This window comes from Crocodylus porosus, unplaced genomic scaffold (genome assembly GCF_001723895.1).
Source record: "Crocodylus porosus isolate Cpor-Errol unplaced genomic scaffold, CroPor_comp1, whole genome shotgun sequence".
Classification (NCBI taxonomy): domain Eukaryota; kingdom Metazoa; phylum Chordata; order Crocodylia; family Crocodylidae; genus Crocodylus; species Crocodylus porosus.
This window is the reverse complement of record NW_017728909.1, coordinates 71,757,865-71,782,091: the sequence shown is the minus strand read 5'-3', so window position 1 is coordinate 71,782,091 and position 24,227 is coordinate 71,757,865. Positions and strand designations below refer to the sequence as shown.

At 43.2% G+C, this 24,227-nt stretch overlaps 1 protein-coding gene across 1 annotated transcript in view; it reads left to right on the top strand.

Moving 5' to 3' along the window:
* Positions 1 to 24,227, top strand: part of FBXL17 (F-box and leucine rich repeat protein 17) — a gene marked incomplete at its 5' end in the record, with an annotated part of 503,150 nt that overhangs the window by 151,341 nt on the left and 327,582 nt on the right. Inside the window, one exon of the mRNA XM_019531720.1 lies at positions 14,250 to 14,357. Within this exon, the coding sequence (XP_019387265.1) occupies positions 14,250 to 14,357 (108 nt within the window). The remainder of the gene's footprint in view (positions 1 to 14,249; positions 14,358 to 24,227) is intronic.

Sequence of the window (24,227 nt, the reverse complement as noted above, 5' to 3'; positions counted from 1 at the left end):
TGATAAACTTATAGGTGGCCATCAGATCACCCCTGAGCCTACACTTTTCCAGGCTAAAGAGTCCCATGGCTCTCAACCTGTCATCGTAAGATCTGTTTTCCTGACCTCTGATCATGCATGTGGCTCTCCTCTGGACTCTCTTAGTGGAAGGAAGAATGTTTGGTTGGTTTATAACAAGGATGGGCTATTATTTTGGGCGGAGGCCCCTTACTGAGTTTTGGCAAACTGTTGAGGCCCACATGACAGGCAGCCAGGGGCAGATGAATATTAATTTTCTAAATTTTTTAGGGGCCCTGCAGGCCAGATGGGCCACATTTGGTCCACGGGTTGCATTTTGCCTGCCTCTGGTCTATAAGGAATCATTTTTAAATGCAGTTATGATACAGAGGCAAGAGCTCATGCAAGACCCTCTTTGGGTATCACTGCATTTTGCCATCTCAGTAACCCATCTGTAGGGCAAAAAGTCTAGTATAGTATAGTCTAATTTCTAGTACTCAATTGCCTGGACCCCTGAGGTGTGAAAACCCTCCAAGACTGAATTGGAAAATAGGTGTGCAGTTTCCTGCCAGAAAGTTTTGTGCAACAAACCAGGTCAGGTGGATATTATCCCCATATAGAATGGGAGCAGTGGTTTCCTGGCTTCTGTGTCTATGTAGCTAAAACAAAATCCCTGGCTGCTTTTCATTGGACACAGGCCCATCTGCCTGAATGGTCTGTGAGATCTATTGTGGCCTTTTTAAAATGTGATTAGTTTCTAACTTCCTTAATTTCTAGGGTATGCTTCTTGCTTAAATTGTACACTTGGCAATTCAATATATGCCTGGAACAATTTCACTACGTCTGAAGATGCCCAGAGGACTGATGCTTTAAATAGAACTGCCTTTATCCCACTACAGCACTCTCTAGGTAAAGCTTCCAGTAACATGAACAGATTTCAGTGCAACTGTCATCTTCTTTGTATAGCTTCTCTCTGGGCCATCTTTCCAAAACCATCCTTAGCAAGAGTCTTTAACAAGGGCCAGCAAATCCTGCTAACATGCAAACAAATGACAGCCCAGTCAGGTAACCAAGTATTCTGGATCAGGATGATCTAGAGCATATTATGAATATTGTCTAAATGTTGTCAGCTATGGTTTAGTTGATGATTCCTATAACAGGACACTTTGACATTTACCTGTTCCACCCTCAGGGTGTTAACCCATGTGGGCTACTTCTTGAGCCAGACCCCAGTGTCTTGGCAGGTGTGGGTTGGGACAGGACTCACAAATATGGCCTAGTCTGCTTCTCTTGCCCACTGACAACTGATTGTATCTATGGTTGCAGGGGACACTGGAAAAAAAAGATTGGTGGGCTCTCATCCTGTCTTGGGCCATAAGCAGTGGGTGGCAGCTGAATTTCAGGTCTGAAGCTGTCTACTTTCTATAGTTTGAAGAGAAGGCACATTGTAGGATCAGCTCATGCGTCTCCTGTACTCTTTGAAAAATGAACTGCAGCTGCTTCACATCCAGGTCATTCATCCTGTGTAGTTATCTGTTATAACTGACTGAATGTTAATTAGCTATACATGGCCGATGATAGCTGAGGGACATTTGTAATTGGACTGTAGGTATGAGGCAGTTTCAAAGAGGTGGTATGACCAAGCTGTTTACTAGAGCCAATGTTGATAGGCTAGGTACAAACATTCAAAAAGCCTGAGGTGGGTGGAATTGGAGTAAGGTTACGTGTTTTTCTGTAAGTGGCCTAGTTTAGGTTAGTAGTAAACTGAACACACATTTGTCCTTTGTGGAGGGGGGGAAGGGGGAAAATCTTAGTGTGGAAAAGACTTACCTGAGACGGAGTGGAGGAAGTGGGAAAATACAAAAAGGAAAAAAAATGACTGAGTCTGAGGAAGCCAGGATCAACAACCCCATCAGTGTGGGAACACTTTATAACAGCGTGCCGGGACCATTTGGGTAGCCAGACCCCTGGATCCAGGATAAAAAGCCTGGCGGAAGAAAGCAGGAGGGACTGGAAGTGGTGTCCCCAGCCAGCCTGGAGTGGCCAGAGAACGCAAGCAGTCCCAGTGAGGGGACCTGGCGGATACCCTGAGAAGGGGTCTCCACAATAGCACAGGGCCAGAAGGGCCCCGAGGATTTCTTCACAGAGTTGACATGGACTGAGGAAGCCAGCAGCAAAGACTGGAGCCCGGCAGGACTTAGCGGAACTGGGATACAGGCGAGACAGACAGACCGCAAGTACCAAGTCTGGGGCAGAAGCAACGCAGCGGAGGATGGACCAGTACTGAAACCGGACAGAGGAAGGCCAGGGGAAATGCTCAGGACAGTAACATGTCTTACACCTGGTGGCCATCATATTCCAGGAACTCAAGCATCAAAGATGGCGCAGGACATCAGCCTTAACAAAGCAGGTGATGATATCAAGATTGGCGTTAGGCAGGGCGTAGGGGAGGTTGGAGCCCCACAAAGCTGGAACAGCAGGAACAGCCAAGGGGAGATGCTAAGGGGAGAAGGGACCAAAACATTGTCCTGTCAATCTGAAGGCAATCATCATCAAAGATGAGGCAGTTGAAGTGGCAGATGACTGGGGCTGGAGACTTCAACAGTGCCAGGGACTATTTCAGGTTTAGAGGCCTGCATGGACTGGAGTTGACACTAGGGCTGAAGGCCCATGGAGGAGAGATTGACCAGATTGGACAATGAGGCTTAATTATGCCTGATGACAAGTGAGTGATTGATAACATCTGCGGGTCTTGGGTGAGGCTAAAAGGGGAGATGAGGAGGCCATTTATTCAGCCCTTAAGGTGATGAGTAGTGACACCTGTGCTAATTAGTACGAGACCTGTCTCTAGAATCCCTGGAGCATCCTCCCTTTTTTACAAGAAAACATTTATATTTAGGCATGGCAGGAAAGCAGAAGGGGAGGGTACTTAGAGGAGAGAGAGAGAAAAGGGCCAAGGGGAGCTCCGGGGGCATCACAGTCACCCCTGGGATGGGACCCTGTTACAGGCCTGAATTCTTCTGTTTGAATTAAAAGATTGACATGCCTATAATGCATCATTGCCTAAATGATCATTGATGATCACCATTCACTTTAAGATCCTCTAAGTTAAGCTTAAAAAATATGCTCAGTAAGTGCTAGTTTAAAAAACCCCCTTTGATAATGTTCAGTTTTACTTACTTTACTTACTTTTCATGTTATAAAAGCATAAACAACAGATTACATTCTCTTGGCCTCAGAAATTTAGCAGTTAATGCCCATTTGTTGTACAGCATTATATTTAATATGCTGTTTTAAATGATTAAATGTTGTTTATGTGTTAATGAGAAGAAGCATCCTGTGGCCGGAAGATAACAGAATGGTGCTGGAAAAGAAGATTAATTAAAAGAAGTTCAAAAGAGAAATAGGGGGTTTTGAGCACTCTTTAAAATAATGTTACAGATTAACAATAATGTCAATTTTTTCAGTTTTTAAGGAGAAAACTTGAGTCAAGTAAAGTTTAGATCATATACATACATCTTTCTAGGCAAAGCATTTGTTATTTCAGATTTGAATATATATACTATGGAACTACTCATGGAAATTGTGATGCCATGTACAGTGATCATTCCTGTGGTTAGAGGAAATAACTATTTAAAAAATATATTGTGATACTTTTTTCCTTCCCTTGAAGTTATGATGTGTCTTTGTGTGCCTTGTACTGTACCTGGAATCCAATAATTGTTTGAAACTGTAACTTTTTCAGCATACGTACAGTGGGTTCAATGCTATTCCCATTGGGACTAATTGATAAACTATCAATGACTTTACAGCTGCAGGCGTTTGTGCCATTTACTATTTTTAACCTAGTATGTATCTTATCCTTTTGATTTACTCTCTATAAAGTGGAAAATTAATGGCAAAAAATGTGACGGCACTGTGTATTGATAAGCTTACAGACTTGATTTATTCATGCTATGTGACAGTAGTTTCCTTTTAAATAAGTTTTAGAGGGTGGAAAAAAAAAGTGCCAGCAAAGCTAATTTTGTATTTATTAGGATAACCCTTAGTTTTAGTGTGCTTCAAGCATGTATTTCATGAATTTTTATGCCATTAAGGTGGGATTAATGTTTCATTGCATGCATGTTGATGCCAGTGGCTTTTTTAGCTTTAAAAAACTATTTTGGTTGTTTTTGCCTTATGCTTGCACTATACTGATCTTAAGGTTAGTGAGCGCTCAGCACCTGCTTAAAGTAGATAAGAAAAGTACCAAGTAAAATTTATAACAAATAAAGCTAATGTAAAATAAGTACACATTAAATAATACAAAAATCTAGGAAAAATAGTTAAAGTTGTTGATTCCTTCTTTGCCCTGACCCTGCTCTCCTTTTTCTCATAGGCTCAGTAGTAGAACTGATTTCCAAAAGTGATAGAGAATATTTTATTTAGATTATTTAAGGCAAGATTTAATAACATTTTGGGGAAAATATAAAGGTTTAAATTGAAGTAAGAGACAAATATTGTAGGGAAAGGAGTTCACAGAACATTGTCCTTCTGATGAAAGAACATTATTCTATCAGTAGTCTAAATAGTCATGTTTTTTAAGGATTGAATTTAGTGCAGCATCCTGTTGTTGGATTTTATCACAGACAGAAAATTATAAAGCAAGAAATTCTTCATGGACATAGGAAAAATTAACATGCCAAAACAACAAAACAAGCAGCATCTACCTGTAGCTCAAGATAGGTGCATTTGCATGTGCATTTTACTGCAAAGTCGACTAATTAGCTCCACAATAAAGTGTTACCATATACATGTACCAGTATATGGGGGAAGTAAATTAACTCTGCTGTAAGATAGTACTGTCAGCGACAGTCAGCAACAGTGCTGTCTTACATTGGAGTACTTAACTCTGCCAAAATGCATGTGTAGACAGTGACATGGGCTGGCTGGGGCACGAGGGTGCTAAAGTACAGGGGCTGCTTGCTGCCTAGATCCACACTTCAGCACCGTTGTGCCCCAGCCAGCCCCTCTGCTGTCCAATGCCACCACTCAGAGCCAGGGCTGACCCCCTGTACCTCTTGCCAGCCTGGGGTGCTCTGCCTCAGCTCAAAGTGCTGCTGTCTCAGGTGTACATGTAGATGCTGAGTAGGGCTGTGCAAATGGCTGTATTTTATTTCGGTTCAGATTTGGTGTTTCAGGGGGACAGTGATTCATTTTGGTGTTTCCGATCACTGTCCCATTTTCTTTTGGCTAAAACGGTTTCAGAATTGTGTGTGTGTTAAGGGATGTAGGTTGTAGCCATATTGGTCCAAGGACCAACAAGGTTCTTAGGGTCAATCTGGTATCTTTTATTAGATCTACACCTATACCCCTTAACACACACAAGTGACATGAGTTTTGCTTTCAGCAGTTTGAGATGCAGTTTCACAGAAACCCCTACACCACTGCCTGAAACCTAGCGGTCCTCCCTCATACCCACACAAAGGGCTATATAATCTGTTATCTTTTATTAGACCAATGGCATAGTTGGAGAAATTGTTCTTTGCAAGCTTTTGGGGTTAAAAAACCTTTGTCAGGCTGAGGAAGCACCTGCAGTTTGTCTCTGTGTGTGCTCTTCCTGGATGGAAGGAATAGTAAAGAAATTAGAGGCTGGCATGCAATGCAGGCAAGAAAGCCAAGTCAGTGAAAATGTAAATTGAGGCATCAGGGGGTGAGGGACAGGCTGGGGGGTGGAGTGGGGAGGCGGCCAGAAGGGGGATGTAGTAGGAAAAAGTGGGGAGGTACCTGCTACCTGGGGAGTCAGATGTCAGGCAGTTTGTAGTGTGTCTTAAATCCAATGTCCATATTGAGTCCATGAGTTTCTGTATCTAGGAGGTTGATGAAGTTAAGTTCATAGGCCCGTCTGTGAAAAGCCCATGCCTCACAGAATGCATCCCAGACAGCTAAGCTCACCTGGGGCTTCACAACTCCAATGCGTCCAGCAAGGTTAAGGCTTCTCAAAGATCTTACAGGTCTGGGCTTTCCCAAGCTAGGACTGTGCATGCATGTGGTCTCTGGAGGTTATAAGGCACATCCTACCTGTCTTTCACCAGGGAGTTCCTTGGTTCTGGGATTTCTTGGGGGCTGCTGCACCACTGACAGTCCCACCAGGCCTTCCACTCCTGGTGCAGTTTTAGGTCATGCCCAGGACCTGGGGCCACCTCCTCCGCCATAGCTCCAGGCCATACCTTCACATTCGTCCTGGCATGGGAACTCAGCAGGGAGATATCCTTCCTCTGCTCTCTAGTGATGCAGTGAGTGCTGCCTCCAGGTCTGAGAGCGGGGCACTAAATGGTTTAAAAAAAATAAAAAAAGGAAATGGGTGCAGACAGAGTGAGAAGGATGGCACTCACTCTGTCTGCACATGGAGCTTAGGGAACTCCAGCATTGGGAGGCTTACCTTAAGGAACATCAGCTACTCTACCAAGCCAGGATCCAAGGAGGTGTACTGGGGTGTCATAACATCTGCAGCAGTGTTGAAAACCCTCTCGCTTGGAACACTCATGGGTGGACAGGACAGGTGTTCCCAGGCAACTGTGGCCAGATCCTGCCACATCTGGCTGCGGGTTGCCCATTAGGTCAAGGGGTCGCAGTCCAGTGACTCCATGTCCTTGCTGAGATGGGTAGCCACTGAGACCTCTGTGCTACCTGCCCAAGGCTGGAGTCTGGTGCCTTTGGACCCCACCATTGAAGTCATGCCCTTGGCCCACATTGGCAGTGGCTGTCGTGCAGGAGACTGGCTGGTGCAGGGAGTACTGGCATGGGAAAGTGGATCCCCGTCTTCCACATCCCCCCCCGGGCCCTTCTGCTCCCCTTCACCCTCAGGTTGCACATGGCCACCAGCACATGAACTATACTGGACCATAACGAACCCAGCCATTTCCTGATGCCCTCCTTCAGCTGCTTCACCAGTGCCTGCACCTCTAGTGATAGCGGCTTGCCCTAGCCAGGAACATTGGTCCCCTGGAACTTCTCCATTTGGTTCTCAAGTTCTCTCACTATGGGATCACCTGGCTAAGAAGGGCATTGCCAGTGCTGATGGTCTCGGTGGCATTGAGGAATGGCTTGAGGACCACCAAGAGCTGGCAGATGGTATTGCACTGTATTTTGTTAAGCAGGCCACTGATCTCAATCTCCCCGAGCAAGGCCATTTCATGGATGGTCTTCTGTTGCTCCACCAACCTTTCCAGAATGAGGTATGTGGAGTTCCACTGAGTCTTCAAATCCTGGATGATTTTGTGTTGTGGGACCCTCAGCTCTGCCTGTTTGTCCTGCAGCAACTTGCCCCCTTTGATGCTCCAGTGGAAGTAGCCCACCACCTTCCTGCATTTTTAAATGAACTGGCCAGTTGTGACAACACCATGACCGGCAGCCCTGCCACCCTTCAAGGCATTTCTATCAGGTGGAACTTGTGTGCCACACAGCGGATGCCAACAAAGTTGGCATCACGGATCACCTTTACCATATTGGCCCTGTTGTCAGTGATCATGAACCCGTGGGTGAGCTCACCCTGCCCAATGAACCACCCCTGCACCATGCGGTTCATGGCCACCATGATCTCCACTGCCATGTGGGATGAATTCATCACTTCTGGTTGAAGGAGAGCCCACCAATGCCCTGACTGATTGCACCTGTGTCCTATGAGAGAGAGGTAGGCATGATCTCCACCCCAGTTGCTCCAGATGTCCAAGGTGAAGTGCAAGGCCACCTGTGGACCTCCCTCAAATACTCCCTGTCTGCCTCCTGCTGAAGGTGGTGTATGCAGGCACTTGATAGGATGGGGCAATGAATGTCATGAGCTGCGTGAACTGTGGCCACTCAACTAGGGAGAAGGACCAGCCATTCACAGCAAGCATCTCTACAATTCTCTGGGTGATTTTGCTTGCCTTTGCAACGTCTGTCTTTGCCTCACTGTTCCAGGGTGGCCTGCCTCTGCTTCTTGGGGACAGGGGCTTTGGAGTGAGAAGGGGACTTCTTTTTGGGCACGCTCCCACTGGTGCTAGGCTGAGGAGGAGCAACGGCAAGGGGGAGGTGCCTCCTGAGATGCATCAGCATCCTTGTGGTGCTGAAGTGTTTCATCTCCTTGCCCTGGCTGGTCTTACATTGACAGTGCAGGCAGATAGCATATATGGGATCATCTGCTACCTCAAAATGATCTCACATCACACTATCTGCTTGCTTCTGGGGCATGGGTGCGGATCCTGCCTGATCCCCCTTCTCAGAAGGCAGAGGCACAACAACAGGAGAAGCTGACTGAGCCACTTACCTCCACAACCTCAGCCACTTGCCTCTACAACCTTCTCCGAACTGCCTTCCGGGGAAGGAGACCTGGGTCTAGAGGAACTTTGGAGTGGGGGGGAGCACAAACTCAGATTCTTCTTCCACTCCCCAGAATTTCTTTTGCTAGGGCACTCAGGCCCCCTAATTCCAGTTCCAGGTCTTCCTCTTGCACTGGAAGGCTCAGACTGGGAACTGAAATGGGGGTGAAGGAGACTGTCATGCTGGTGCTGCTTGTTATGCTGGTGTTCCTGGGGGTTATTATGGCTGGTGTTATTGGATGGTGTGCAGATGCAGGCACTGGTCCCACCTCCTTGCTGCCATTAGCACCAAAAGCCTTATGCCTGCTAGTGCTAGGAAATAGGGTGCATCTAAGTTTGGGGGACGGGGAACTTACACCTCTCCCTCTGCCTCTTTTGGTTCCCCTGCCAGAAGACCTGGCACCTGCCTTTCCAGCATGCTTCGTATTTTGTGTGCTGGAAAAAAATGTGTCTGTATGAGTGTGTAGTGTTATGTGTAGTGCTTTGTTGCAGTGCACAGTGATGAGACACTGCCAGGCAAAGCACTGCTTTCTTTTTGTTTGGGGGAGGGGGATAAGAAGAAAAAATAACAGGATTTTGGGGAAGAAAGAGTTGCAAGGGATAAAAATAGGGAGGATAGGCAAGGGTAAATAGGAAAGGACTGGCTACAACTTGGTAAGAAGGCACCACCAAGCTGCAAGTTTACAGATGCTGCTCTCTGCTTCTGCTCTTGTTGCTACACAGATGCAGACACAGCTGTAAAATGACAGAGAGCAGTTCACGAACAGCCTTTTCTGTCCTTCCCCCCGAGCACTGGGATTGGAAGGGACCTCAGGGATCAACACGACAAGTGCAAGGTGACGCACCTGAGGAGGAAGAACCAGCAGCATACCTACAGGCTGGGGAACTGCCTTCTTGTCAGTGCAGAGGCAGAAAAGGATCTTGGAGTCATCATGGATGCCAAGATGAACGTGGGCCGGCAGTGTGGGGATGCAGTCAGGAAGGCCAGACATACCTTGTCATGCATCCACAGATGCATCTCAAGCAGGTCCAAGGAGGTGATACTCCCCTTCTATGCAGCACTGGTCAGGTCGCAGCTGGAGTACTGCGTCCAGTTCTGGGCGCCGCAATTCAAGAGAGATGTGGACAACGTGGAGAGGGTCCAGAGGAGGGCCACTCGCATAATCGGGGGCAACAGGGCAGGCCCTACGAGGAGAGGCTACAGAACCTGAACCTATTCAGCCTCCACAAGAGAAGGCTGAGGGGAGATCTAGTAGCCTGTTATAAACTAGTCAGAGGGGACCAGCAGGCATTGGGGGAGTCCCTGTTCCACCAAGCACTACCAGGAGTGACTAGAAATAATGGACACAAGCTGGCAGAGGGTAAATTCAGATTAGACATCAGGAGGTGCTACTTCACTGTCAGGGCAGCTAGGATCTGGAACCAACTTCCAACTGAAGTGATGCTGGTTCCTACCCTGGGGGTCTTTAAGAGCAGGCTAGATGAACAACTTGCTGGGGTCGTTTGACTCCAGTACTCTTTCCTGCCAAGGCAGGGGGTTGGACTTGATCTGCTTAGGTCCCTTCCTACCCTACTAACTATGAAACTATGAAATCATTGTCACTTGCCAGCTACTGATGTCATATCATAGCAATCCTTTCCTTCCCCTCCTTCTTCCCAGTTTCTCTTTCCCTGCAAGGCCACCTCTGAAACAGTGTTAAACATCCCAAACATTTCCAAAACATTTCGGATGGATCTGTTTAGTGTTGGATCTGTTTTGGAGTCTTGCATTTCATAAATTTCATATTTCATAGATATTTGGGCTGGCAGGGACCCCAGAGGATCCTCAAGTCCAGATCCCTGCCCCAGGGGCAGGAAGGCAGCAGGGATCATAGGATCTCAGCAGGATAAGCATCCAAATGTGTCTTGAAGGTGTTCAAAGTGGGTGCTTGAACTGCCTCTGGCAGCAGTTTATTCCAAACCTTGGGGGCTCGGACAGTGAAGAAATGTCCAAACTGAATCAGTAGCAGTGGAGTTTGTGACTGTTCGATCTCATCATCCCTTGGGGCGCTCTGGTGAACATACGTTCCCCCAGATCCTGATGAGCACCCCGGTAAACTTATAGATGGCTACCAGATCACCCCTGAGCCTGTGCTTTTCAGGGCTAAAGAGCCCCGTGGCTGTCAGCCTGTCGTTGTAAGGTCTGTTTTCCTGACCTCTGATCACGCGCGTGACTCTTCTTTGGACTCTCTCAAGCTTCTCCACATCCTTTTTGAGTTGTGGAGCCCAAACTGGACGCAGTACTCCAGCTGCGGCCTCACCAAGGCCGAGTTCAAGGGGAGAATGATGTCCCGGGATTTGCTTGAGAAGCATCTATGGATGCAAGCCAGCATTTTGCTCGCTTTACTAGCTGCAGCATCACATTGAAGGCTCATGTTCATCTTGTGGTCAATCATGGCCTCCAAGTCCCTTTCATCTGTGGTGCTAACCAGTGTAGCACTGCCGAGCCTGTAAGCATGCTGCAGGTTTTTCCTCCCAAAGTGGAGATTCTTGCATTTTTTGGAACTCTATCAGGTTCTCACCCACCCATTTCATGAGCCTGTCAAGATCTGCCTGGATCATCCTCCTGTCCTCTGGTGTGAATGCTTTACCCCAGAGTTTGTTGTCATCAGCAAACTTGGCAAGTCCACTTCTGACACCAATGTCCACATGATTGATAAAGATGTTAAATAGTATAGGCCCTAGAACAGAGCCTTGAGGGACCCCACTGGTAATTGCACACCAAGATGATTGGCTCCCATCAAACACCACCCTCTGGTTCCATGGAGCAAATTCTCCAGCCAGAGGATTGTGGTGAGGTCGAGGCTACAGTTAGCCAGTTTAGCCAAGAGGCTATCACAGGATACCAGATTTTAAAGTCTAGATATACAAAATCAATCTCTTGCCCCTTGTCCAGGTGATAGGTCACCTGGTCAGAAAAGGAAACAAGATTGGTCTAGCAAGACCTACCAAAAACAAAACCATGCTGGGTATCCCTCAGGATATTGCCTTCAGCTAGTCTGTTAAGGATGGCCTCCTTGATCATCTTTTCCAAGACCTTCCCCAGGATAGAGGTCAGGCTTATGGGCCTGTAGTTTGCCGGATCTACTTTCCTCCCTTTCTTGAAGATAGGCATGACATTGGCCCTTTTCCAATCTTCAGGCACTTCACCAGAGTGCCAAGAGCTCTCAGAGTTCTGTGCCAGGGGCTGAGCTATGATGCTCGCCAGCTCCTTGAGTACCCTTGGGTGTAACCTGTCAGGGCCAGCTGACTTGAAGATATCCGGCCTGTCCAACCTCCGATCTTCATGGGGTCAGCTTTGATGGAGGTAAGGAATCTCCCTTGCCTGGGCATCCCTGACCCACAGTGGGCAGAGGCGTCCCATGGGACTGGTGAAAAACTGACACAAAGTACCCATTTAGCAAGTTCGCTTTTTCCTGGGCATCAGTTGTCAGTTGCCCCATCTGTTTTAGCAGAGGTCCAATATTGTCCTTGCTTTCCTCTGGCTCCCCACATATCTAAAAAAAGACTTTTTATTGTCTTTGGTATTTGTAGCTCGCTGGAGTTCCATCACAGCTTTGGCTTTCCTGGTTTGCTCTCTGCAGGTCCAGACCAGAGCAGAGTATTCTTCCTTGGTGGTGGCTCCAGTCCTCCATCCTTTGTAGGTCTTCCTGTTAAGACGCAGGAGGTCTGCCAGTTCCCTGGAGAGCCAAGGGGGCTGCTGTACCCTTTTGCTGCCTTTCCTCCGAGATGGGATGGACTTTGCTTAAGCATCCAAGACCTGTAGACTCCCACCATAGTATCCCCTGTGCCGTGTTCTCCACAGATTTTAACCCAGAGGGTCTCAAGTCGCCTAACATGGGTGCCAATGTCGGCTTGCAAGGTTGCGTAACTTTCCTTGAGAGAGAGAGCTATGCCCCCACCCCTTTTTTCCACTTGATCCCTCCTGTACAGTGCAGTCGTCTATATCTGTGACCCAGTCATGGGTGGAGCCCCACCAGGTCTCTGTTATCCCAATGACATCATAGTTATTTGCATTTAGCAGGAGAACAAGTTCCTCCTGTTTATTCCCCAAGTTCCTGGCATTTGTGTATAGGCACGCAAGTGTCTCCTTGGGGACCCTTGCCTTGCCTACATTTTGTTCCAGGGCTGGGGTTGGGATCCCTTAATTGCATTGGCCTGCTGGCTTTGCAAGGGTTGCTCAGTGGGCCGGCAGTAGCGGTAGTCACCCCTGACAGGCTTAGTTTAAAGCCCGGTGGAGCAGGTCAGCCAGTCTGGCTGAGAAGAGCCTCCTCTCCAGTGGAGAGAGGTGGAGGCCATCCCTCCCAGCACCTTGCTGCCTCTCTCTCCGAAGGGTGGATTATGGTCATGGAAGCCAAAGCATTCCCGATGACACCAGTGCCACAGTCTTTGGTTAACTACCTGGATCCTCCTCTCCCTCCTCAGCCCATAGCCCAAGACTGGGAGAATCGAAGAAAACATCACCTGCATCCCCAGACCCTTAAGCCCGACACCCAAATCCCTGTAGTGCCTCATGACCCAGCTGGGAGCACTCCGAGCCATGTCATTAGTGCCCACATGGACGAGGAGCATAGGGTAGTGGTCAGTTGGCTGGAGGAGTTTAGGGATCTTCTTCACAATGTCTCAGATTCTGGCTCCTGGGAAGCAGCAAACTTCCCGAGCTAAGGGGTCAGGGTGGCAGATAACCCCATCACTCCCCCTCAGGATGGAGTCTCACACAACAAACACTTTGCGTTTGGTCTTGGGGAGAGTGGGGGTGGTAGCTACAGTATTGTCTGTGTTGCCTGTGGGAGCTGACAACTCAGCATGCTCTACTGGGGCTGCAAGAGGTTCATACCTGTTGCTGAGCTCCAGCGGGGCAGGGACCTTGGTGCGGCGGGCTTTGGACCCTTCACCACCTTGGTCCAAGCCCTTGGCTGGACAGTAAGGGAGGTCCCTGAGTCCTCCCTTGTCCTGGAGGGAGACCATGGTCTACCCTCTGCCTCCCAGGGAAGACGAGCCTGGCAGTAGGAGTCTATCTCCTGCTCGCAGTCTCTGATGGCACGCGGTCTCTGGATGCTGAAATGTCTGAATCTGAAATGAAATAGCCATTGAAATTTCGCAGACCTAATGCTGAGGCTAGGAGCACTGTACTTTGGCACAAAATGTGCTCAAGTGTATCACATTGCATTAATGTCATGTGTAGATGCACACAATCAGTGAAGAAACAAAGATTATTTTGGATTACTCATCTCTGATAAAAGAAGCCAAAAAACCAATTTAAAACTGCTAGTCTGTAAAAAGTACATTTGTTCTTCTCTTAGTCAAAGATTTAGTCACTGAAAATGACTTGGGGTTTTGTTATAAGATAAATGATATCTTTGATTATAGCATGGTTTAACATTATTGGAAGTTGCTTGAAAGAAGAATTAAAACGTTGACAAAAAGAATGCTGTTGACTGTACACAGAGTATTTGAACGATGGGTATAGCATGAATCTGTAGAATATACTAGTAGTTTTTATTTGTTAATATTTTATATATATTTGTATACAGTTTGTGATGTTTATATATATGTATATGTTATGTAAAGGTAGCTGGCATTGATTATATTCTCCTAGAGATAAATTCACTGGTAGTTTGCATTTTATTAAGTATTGTGTATTATTTAGTGCCCGGCTTTCTCTGGGGGGAGATAATCCTTTTATCCTGTTTCTCTATATCTATAGACCTGTAGGCATACCTCACTTTCTCCCTCAGACTGTCAAGACAAAGGGAACTATTATTGAAGTAACAACTTGCTACACTTGCTGAGATGCTTTCTGGATTTTCTTGTATTGCATACATAAGACTGTCACCTTCAACTACTTTTTTTCTCTATTTTTCTTTTGTGTAGGTGACAGATCAGTCAGTAAAAGCATTTGCTGAACACTGTCCTGAGCTTCAGTATGTTGGGTTTATGGGCTGTTCTGTTACATCTAAAGGAGTCATTCACCTCACAAATGTAAGTATAATAGTTATAGTGATTCTTGTTGGTATTTTTAATTACAGTAAAAGCCCTGTTATCCAGCATTTTACTAACGGGCATTTCTATTAACTGGATTTCTGGCCGGCTGGCCGGACATTGGGTGCTGTTTGTGGGGGCGGGGGCGGTTGCATGTGTTGGATGCCGCTAGCACCCACTACCCTGTGCTGCCACTACTCTACGTGCAGCCGCCACCAACCCCCTGCCCCCCGCTCTGCATACTGCCACTGCCCCTCCCTTCCCTGCTCCGCATTTGGCTGGAAACCCTTGTGCCTCAGGTAACTGGCATTTTTAGATTACCGGCACCCTGCATTCTTCACTTATGCTGAAAAACAGGGCTTTTACTGTATCACCAAACACTACTTGGCATCAAGACTGCTAAACTTTTTTTTTTGCACATAAAATTAAAATAATGGGAGCAGCACAGAAATAACATTGATTTTTTTTTTCCTTTGGTCACATAAAATACCCTCTTCAAGGCAGAAAGTTCAAATTGCATCACTTTCTGTTAGCAAAAGACAGACTCATGCTTTCCTGTGCCATAAACATGGTGTGGGGGAAATAAGAGTACTGTAAATATTAAATGCCATATGAATAACATTTTGTCACATCAGATGTACAGAGTCAATTAAAAAGAACTTTAGTAATGTGCTATCAGTTAATGGAGTTTACCTACCTGGTTATGCTAGCATATATTGCATGTGTGCAAGCATATGCACATGTGGGTTTCCTTATACAGAATCTTTTAAGTCCCTGATCATAAGTATCCTTTAATGTTCATTGTTTTCTTTCAAATAAATATAGTGACATGAGAAGCTTTTTGTGGTACCATGGAAGTTGATTATAGGGTATTGGATTTTATTTAACATAATTTTCTGAAAGAAGGAATACCCATCATATGAATTCCATTCACAGATAATATTTACATTAAGATGGAAGGAAAGCAGCAGGGAGGATGGAGAAAAAATGCAAATGTATATAGATGTATAAAAAATATAGCTGAGAAAAAAGTAGATGAGATTCAAATGAGAAAATGCATCCTAATATAACTAGAGAAAACAACTAGGAACTGTGATATTAATTGTGAGAGAAAATGTTCAAGTAGTGATAATTAAAGAGACTTAGGTGTAGAGAGAATATTAACATGCCAATATAAGTCTTTTCTGTAATTACTTAAGCCTCCTACCATGATAGCAGGTTGTGATAGATTCATTCCGCACTGGTCCAACCACTTTAAAACATTTGATCAGTTTGGGTCAGCTCCATGCCTGAAAGAGTTGCTGGCCTGGAATGAACTAGAAGAAGATCAACAAAAATAATGAAGGGGCTGGAGGGACTCATTTACATGAAAATATTGTATACACAAGCCTCTGATGCAGACAAACACCAATGGGGAAGAGGAGGTATCTAAAAAGTTCAAATAACAATAACCTTCAGTGTCTGATGACATTCAGACATTTAATGTAATCTAATTCACAAATAAGAGAAGCTGTGGTGCAAAAGTTCAGAAAGTTCAGAATATACCATTTCCCGTGTTTGTCCTTTATTCATAAAACTGGACTTTGTGTCATTCTGATTTAGTTAAGAAATGGATCACTCTAATACTGCCTTTCACCAACTGGTCTTAAAATATGTAAATATTGTTAAGATGAAGAAAAGTCGAGATTTCTTCTGCTGATTAATATTAATTTGTGTCAGCTTAAAATTTTGAATTTGTAATGTTTAAGAAATGTTTAATTGTATCTGCAGGTTACTGTTCACACTGACACTTCATGAAATATAGTCATTATTCTGATTACAAAGAATACATTTGTGGTGGTCACATTTACTATCCAAAATGCAATAATCATATTATGTCTTGTAATATAGAATACCATGAGGTGTATTCTAACTATGCTTACAGCTAATGCTTCTAAACAGTATCAGCATCTCAGTATGTCTGCCCCTGTGTAACACAGGATACTGGGCAAGATGGACCTCAGTGGTTTTCTCTGTGGTGGCAGATGACAGAACAAGGGGCAATGGTTCCAAGTTGCAGCATGGGAAGTTTAGGTTAGATATAAGGAAAACCTTTGTCATGGAGGAGGAGGGTAGTAAAGCACTGGAACAGGTTACCTGGAGAGGTTGTGAACTCTCTATCCTTGGAGGTTTTTTAAGACCCAGGTAGACAAAGCCTGGGCTGGGAAGATCTAGTTGGGGATGGTCCTGCTGTGGGCAAGGAGTTGGATGAGATGACCTCCTGAGGTCCCTTCCAGACCTAATTTTCTATGTTTCAGTGACCTATAATCTGACTTAGTAAATGGCAGTTCTTATCTACTACATAAGGAAGACTATTATTGCATAAGAATAGATAAAATTTAACAGAGTGCACCAAGATACTATCAGAAAGAATCGTTTAATATTTCTTGTTCTGCATATAGATGGGAACATTTTTATCTAATTTGTGGGAACTGATGCACCTGATTCCAGATATACATTTATATACTGACTCCATAATTAAATGAACGATATTGAAATATAATAACTGGTTACCAAATATAAAACTGCCTTCGAAAGATAAATATAAAGCTGCCTTTGAAAGATAGTTTTGGTTTTATTGTTATTCATAACAAATAGTGACTGCTTCCTGGGTTATCAGGTAATAACTCAACACTTGTTATCTGGTTACATAAAATATAAGGGGTGGGAAGACTGGTTTTTTTGTGGTAGGGGTTATAATTTTGCAATAGAATTATAGGGTTAGAAGGAAACTCAAGGGCCATTGGGTCAACCTGCTGCACAGATACAGGAATGCTACTCCTAAATCATCTCTGTCCAATATTTATCCATCCTCTTCTTGATAACCTCTAGAGATACCACAACTTCTCTGGGCAGTCTGTTCCACAGTCTTACTGTTATAACAGCCTTTAGGATGTTTGAAGGTTGCAATCATATTCCATTCACCTTCCCGCACCTCCCTTTCCCCCCTTAATTGCCTTTTCTACAAGCTAAATGTGCCCGGTTCTCTCAACCTTTCCCAGTACAGTTTGCATTCCAACCCCTTTATCATTTTTGTCACCTATATTTGGACCACCTTCTCCACATCCTTCTTAAAATTGAGTCCAGAACTGTATGCACTACTCTACTTAGTGCTGGTTAGGACTCATCTAGAGTGGCACAAATTTTTGTGTTATACTCAATACTCCTGTTGATAAGTAAAGTAATAAAGGTTGATTACATTTGTGTACCTATGTGTTTTAAACAGCTGCATCAGATTGTTGAATCTGTGGTTTACAAAAAACACAAGATCCAGCTCGACTATGCTGCCACTGAGTCCATTATTTTTCATTCTGTACTTGTGCTATTGATGATTCCAATCTAGGTGTAGCACCCTGCATTTATCTGTGTTGAACTTCATCCTATTGTCTCAAGCCCAACTCTCCAATCTATTAGGATCCTTCTGGATTCTATTCCTATCCTCCAATGTATTTCAATTCTTCCCAGTTTCTATCATCTGAAAATTTGGTCAGGAAGCAGTTAAATGATTAATAGACATGTTAAATAGCATTGTGCCTGGGACTGGTCCCTATGAAACCCACCCAGAACTCCTGTTATTTTAACATTCAAGGCCTACAAAAGCAATTTGGGGGCTGATTGCTTTCTGCTAAGAAGCTACCACCTCCCATTTTGGAAACAGAAAATAGGAGATGATCTAAGTTTTCAGGGCCCCCCACTGAGCTTAGGGGACCAATAGAACTGTACCTCCATATCCGTCCATTCATAAGCCCTTTTCATTATTCATAGTAAATAATTACTATTTGCTTGTGATGAGTGAGGCAACTATGACTCCACCTTGTAATGTTATGTAGCCCACATTTCTCCAGTTTCCTTATGAGGGCATTTGGGACTTTTTAAAATGCCTTACTAAAGTTCAAGTACATTCTGTTCACTGTGTCCCCTTTCCTACACCAACTAGTTATTTTGTAATTACTTTGTCAAGGATCAAGTGGGCTTGGCATGATATGTTCTTAAACAAATCCATGCTGGCTGCTTGTGATAAACTGACCCAAGCTGACTTCCTGCCCTTTGGGCAGGGGGCTGGACCTGATGATCTCATGAGGTTCCTTCCAGCCCTTATGTCTATGAAATCTATGAAACTTTTCCTCCTCCAGATGCTTAAAAATTGACTTCCCTAAGGCATATGATATTTCATACTGATAGGTGTTGACACTGGATTTATGACCTAGAAACCTTGTTCCAAGTAGACCCAAATCCTTCAGACTGACCACGACTTTTCCATTAGATAATAGGTGAATTTTATTGATACAGTTTTATTGATAGCAGATAAGAATAATGCAAACGATTTTATATATCCACCAGTATCAGGGTTCAAGGTGCATTTGGCCAGTACGCAAGCTTCACTCTGACGTTCTCTTTTGAATGTCAGATGTCGGCAGCCTGGAGGTCGGAGGCCAAGGTTCACCCCTCCCCTACAGGGGTAGGTGTGACGGGCTGGTGGTATGCCCTCTGTCCATGGTGGCTTGGGTTCCCCTCACAGGAACCCTTTGCTGTTCTGAAATCCTTCCTTTTGTGTCTTTTCTTCTCCTGATGACTCTTCATCTTTGGGCATTGCTGATTAGTCTTCTAGTGGTAGTCATAATGTCCATGTTCTGTCCCGTCAGCATATTCCCTTGTTTCACAAACCCATCACATGCACACATCCCCATTTGGACTTTCCCGGTCTTCTCCTAATTTCATCTTTTCCTCAAAACCTGAAATCCCAAGGGCTCTGCAGCTGAGTACTATGACCTGATGCCACCTTATTTCATGCTGTGGAACAGTATGGTACATGTCTTCAGTTTCTCAGCCTGTGTGTTTGTTTGCTGCTTGGCTGTCAGACACAGTGGGCCTTGAGGAAATTTTCAGAAACAGGCTTTTAGAAATCAGTTTAACCCTTGCCATCGTCCCAGACCATTGTTCTAATGCATATCTGCTTTACCTACAAGCCAGTTCCCAAAAGAAAACCTCTAAATACCATTTTCTAGCCATCAATAGGAAAATTTATTTCTTGCCCCAAAATTTCCTAAAAGTCCTTTTTATTTAATCATGAAGACTTTTTTCTTTTGTTTTTTGGCCCACTTGCTATATTCCTTTCTATCATTTTTTTAACATTCCTCTTTTAAAGATAATTGCTGTTGCAGCTTGTTTTATATGCATGCCCATAATTTGACTGGTTTCATTATCTAGCACTTGAAGAAAAATATTTGGTAGCATGTGAAACAGAGTAATGGCTATGGAAAGAATGCTACTGCTTACTGAAGCCTTTGTACTGTACTTAATGCACCATCTATTGAAGAAGCTGATAAAGGTTTTGAAGGTTAAAGGAAATTTTTGCTGGCTTTTTTCAGGAGGCTATGAAAATAACCAAAATTACTACGGGGGTGAGCCCTGATACCTAAAGAGCCAGGGTTAGCTCTTATTTTTATTTCCTTAACTCATTTTTTTTTAATCAAACAATTTTACCTAGTATCTCTGTCTTTTCCAGGCTGAATTTTTTGGGTAATATTTCCTGAAGATTCTTTGCCATATAAAGTTTTCTATGACTGACGATAGTTTGCAGTTCTATCTGAGACATTGGATATATACCCAGAGAGCATGGGAAAATATTAGGATTCATATTTTATTAAAGCCTCAAGTGAGACAGAGTGGTTAAGAGGATTTTTCAGGGTCACACAGCAGCATAGAATCAGAGGCTGGGATGGACTCCCATTTTCCTGTTTCTCAGTCTCTTGCACTGAATATTATAAAACATTTCCTCTTACAGTTTGTTTTATAGTAGCTTTAACAGGAGTCCTTGTGTAAAAGCCTCATGGTTAGTGCTTATCCTATGGTCCAAAGGAACCTAGATTCAGTTCCTGGTTCTGTTGAATGAACCCACATCCTTGGTTAAGCCACTTCTGTGCCTCTGTTTTGCTGTCTGTAAAATGGAAGATGATACCAAGCTCCCTTGTAATATGCTTTGAGTCTGACACATGAAAAGTCCTGTGTAAGATCTGGCTATTATTATATGCTTGGAGGTGGGAGGAGAGACTCTGTATGTTTTATGTAATTTATTCCTGTTCCCAAATAGTGTGAAATTGACCAAAAAAAAACCAAACAAAAAAACAATGCATTTAATGCAGTGATAGGAGTACTTTTTTCTTCGTTTCTTGAGAAAATTTTAGTCTCTGTCTTTTGAAAATCAATTAAGCAATGGAAAATTTACTTTTAACAGAAATGAGCTAACTTGATTAACTGTTTTTTTTGAGGTATAATGCTTGGACCCAATATCTTAACTCACTTTCACCTCTTCTCAGTGTCCATGGTGACTGCTTACCAGCTCTTTAACTGATATATTTCGGTAGAGGGACTTTTTAGAAGAGTGACAGTCAGTTTCAACTTGTACTGGTTAACCTTCTTTCTAATATCTTTCCTTCATAGAGCCAACATTTTTTTTCTATGTGTGTGTTCATGTGGAGGGTACTTCTTTGGAGAGTATAGGAGTTCTACCTTAGCAAGCTTATCATTTTACTTCCCTCAAGGCCTGTCAGGATGAAGTGTATCGTGCTATCATTTAAATAATCTGTAGGTGTTAATTTTTCCTGGACCATTGTTACAGAAAGTTTCTATTTTATTTTTTTATATCACCAACACACGAGGTTAGCTTTATCTAAGGAAACTTTTTCAGAACAAGGTTATCTTCACTCTTTCCTGCTCTTACACAGTCTTGTTACCTTAGGGCTATGTCAGATCTAATTCAGTCATAGTTGTAGCAGAGTTGGTGGCCAGTGTGAAGTCAGTCATGGCTCAGTTAATAGTACAAAAGTATGGTGCTCATTACTTACTAATAGGAGGCGGCATTGCCCCAGCAGATTTGTGTAAAAAATCTAGATGTGGCTAGATTGATTCTGTAGGACCTTCTACATGGAGGTAGCAGATACTACCTACATTTTACTTTGTCACGAAGTAGTTTGATCACAGCCTCCTAACTTGATGTTCTATTACTGTTTTAAAAGAATTAGACAAAATCAGTCATGATATTTATTTATTCATATTGTGCCTATTGGAGAGCGAAAATGTTAACCATGTTATGTTTACATCTGAAGCAATTCTCTTACTAAAATAACCTTTATTTAATTGAAAGACAGAGCTAATCTGATAGGTACAAATATTCTGCCTTCTAGGAGGAAAAAACTAGAAGACATGATTAGCACTTTCTGTTCCTTATCGTGATGCAGAATTTTCTATGAGACCTAGGCAAGGTTAATTTTATGGTGCAACTGTGAGGAAGTAGAAGGACAAGGTCTGCGTTGCCAGGGAGGAGGAGGTTCTTTGTGTGTTAAAGGGGTGTATCTCATGTAGGAGCACTAAATGAGGTTAGATTATGACAGGAAATGTAGAAAGTAGATGAAAGGGAGTTACATTGCAGGGAGAAATAAAGACTTTTTAGGGAATAATCCATGATTAATTTCAGTAGGGAAGATTTGAAAAGATGCTTAAAAATTGGTGCCATCAGACAACTAACCTTAGATTTGGAAAGCTGTTTAGGAAATTTGAACATCAATTCCTATGGAATTTCAGCCTTTGTATAAAACTTGTTTAGAAGCTTTTGTTAGCTTCTGGTAGGATGAGTATCTTTATCATGTTTCCTAACTATAGCTAATTACACTTTGAAAAATGCATAAAGGAGGTACCTGTCCTAGTTCAAAATATTTGAGATTTTAGTTTAGTTACCCTTCCATAATTTTTTTTCAGGGCATTATATGAGCTAAGCTGTCTTTTTAGAGTAACTGTAAATAATGATATATAATTATTGTACAGTGTTTTTTACCAAAGAATCTCAAATCACTTCTCAAGTCAATATCATTATTAATGTGATTCAGCTTTAAAGTGCATGCACAATGGAATTTAAAAAATATTAAATGGATGTATATTTTCAACCAGATTTTCTAGAGAAACAGTTTGAATACAAATATCCTTATTTTTTTACTTCAATTCAAAGTTTCTTATAGTTAAAACAATATACTGAACAAGTTTATTGCCTTAATAAGCGTAATTCTTCAATAGTCATCTTCTAGCATATGGCTTTTAAGTTTTATTTAAAACATTTTGAGATAAAGTTTGCTTGGTTCTGACTTTTACATCAGTTGTTAAAATGAAATATTCACTGTACTTCCCAGTGGTTTTAAACATACTTATTTATTACAATCAGTGGGAATTAAAAGAGCTTAACATCTTGCAGGATTTGACTTTTAAAGATGTAGCAAAATAACACCTGTAGATGTCTGCAATATTAAAGTATGTTGCTGGAAAACAATCTGTCCCAGACTTACTCAACTTTCTGACTATTATTATTTAATGACATCGATACACAAGTAATGTAATTGAAGTTAATCACTGTATCTGTTCAGGGGTTATTCAATGTAGTAATTACTAAAGATTAATGTGTCTGGCTTTTCAAAAACACTGGGATGTCAATGACCTCAAGTTTTAAGTTAAGAATACATATGATTTAAAACTTTTTAACCAGTTGTTATTTTTCTCTTATGTAAACAAGCAGTGGTTTAGAAAGGCTGTAAGTCATAGGTATCAGTTGCACGCACAGGGGCACTCGGGAAAGTTAGGCCAAATTATAGGTGTGGAGTTAAAGAGTAATCCTCTTCATGAATACATTTATTCAGACTTAAAGTGGCCTTAGTTCCTGAAAGACATTAAACTAGAGTGAATTAAGTATTCTTCATTTCTGAATGAAAGTTGCCACCTAGGGATTAAAAATGGGAAGAGGAAGAAAAATGTGGAAAAGAATAGCATACCTTCTGCATTTTTTACATCAAGTCCTGAAATAATACAATATATGGCTTTGGTAGAGACAGCCTGTCTCTCACCCATTGACTCCTAAATTTACTTCTTCACTGACTACCTGTCTTACATGCATACCAGCCCAGCCTCTGGCTTCTCTATATTCATTCCATCCAAGAAGAGCACACACCAGCTGCAAATACTTCTTCAGCCTGATGAAGGGTATTTAAACCCAAAAGCTTGCTAAGAAGAATTTTTCCAGCTATTTGAGTTGATCTAATAAAAGATATCAGATTAACTTAAAGAACTTTGTCTGCCTATGTCCTTAGACCAATATGGCTACAACATGCATCCCTGTGACAGTTCTTACAATCATTTGTCATACAGCTGGTATCTACATAAATCAGTACAGAACAACTGACATCTACATACAGTGATAATCTGTGACTAGAGGATAACAGTGGTAGATTACCTTTACATAGAAGGATAAACCTTTAGATATAGGAATCTGCACATGCCCATAAGCAATCCAGTTTGATCACTTAGACATCTAGTTCCTGCCTAAACTGCTGCAATCCATCTTGGTGCTGGAGAGGCATCTAAAATCAGCCTAATTCATAGTGATAGCATTCAGCTCAAACTTGGCGGTAGTGGAGAACAAATAGGAGGGAGTGTGATTCTGTAGCCCAGTGATAAGGGCTGTCTTCTAAGGGGTGGGGATTCCAGTTCTTTCTCCCAGGACTGTTTATGCATTTTACATTGGAAAGTCACTGGGTAAAAACCAGAAATAACCTGGCAATGGGAAACAAGTTTCTCTTGTCCAAATGGAGTGCCCTAAGCTCCAGGCTATGGAGGCAGGCTCCCTCCTGCTTTTTCTCTCTTTGATACCATGACTCTTGCTTCTTTGACCATGGGAAGGTGTTGCAAGAAGAAGGATTGCTAGGAAGAGATGGGATCCACCTGACAAAGCAAGGGAAAAGCATCTTTGTAGTCAGGCTCATCAACCTAATGAGGAGGGCTTTAAACTAGGGT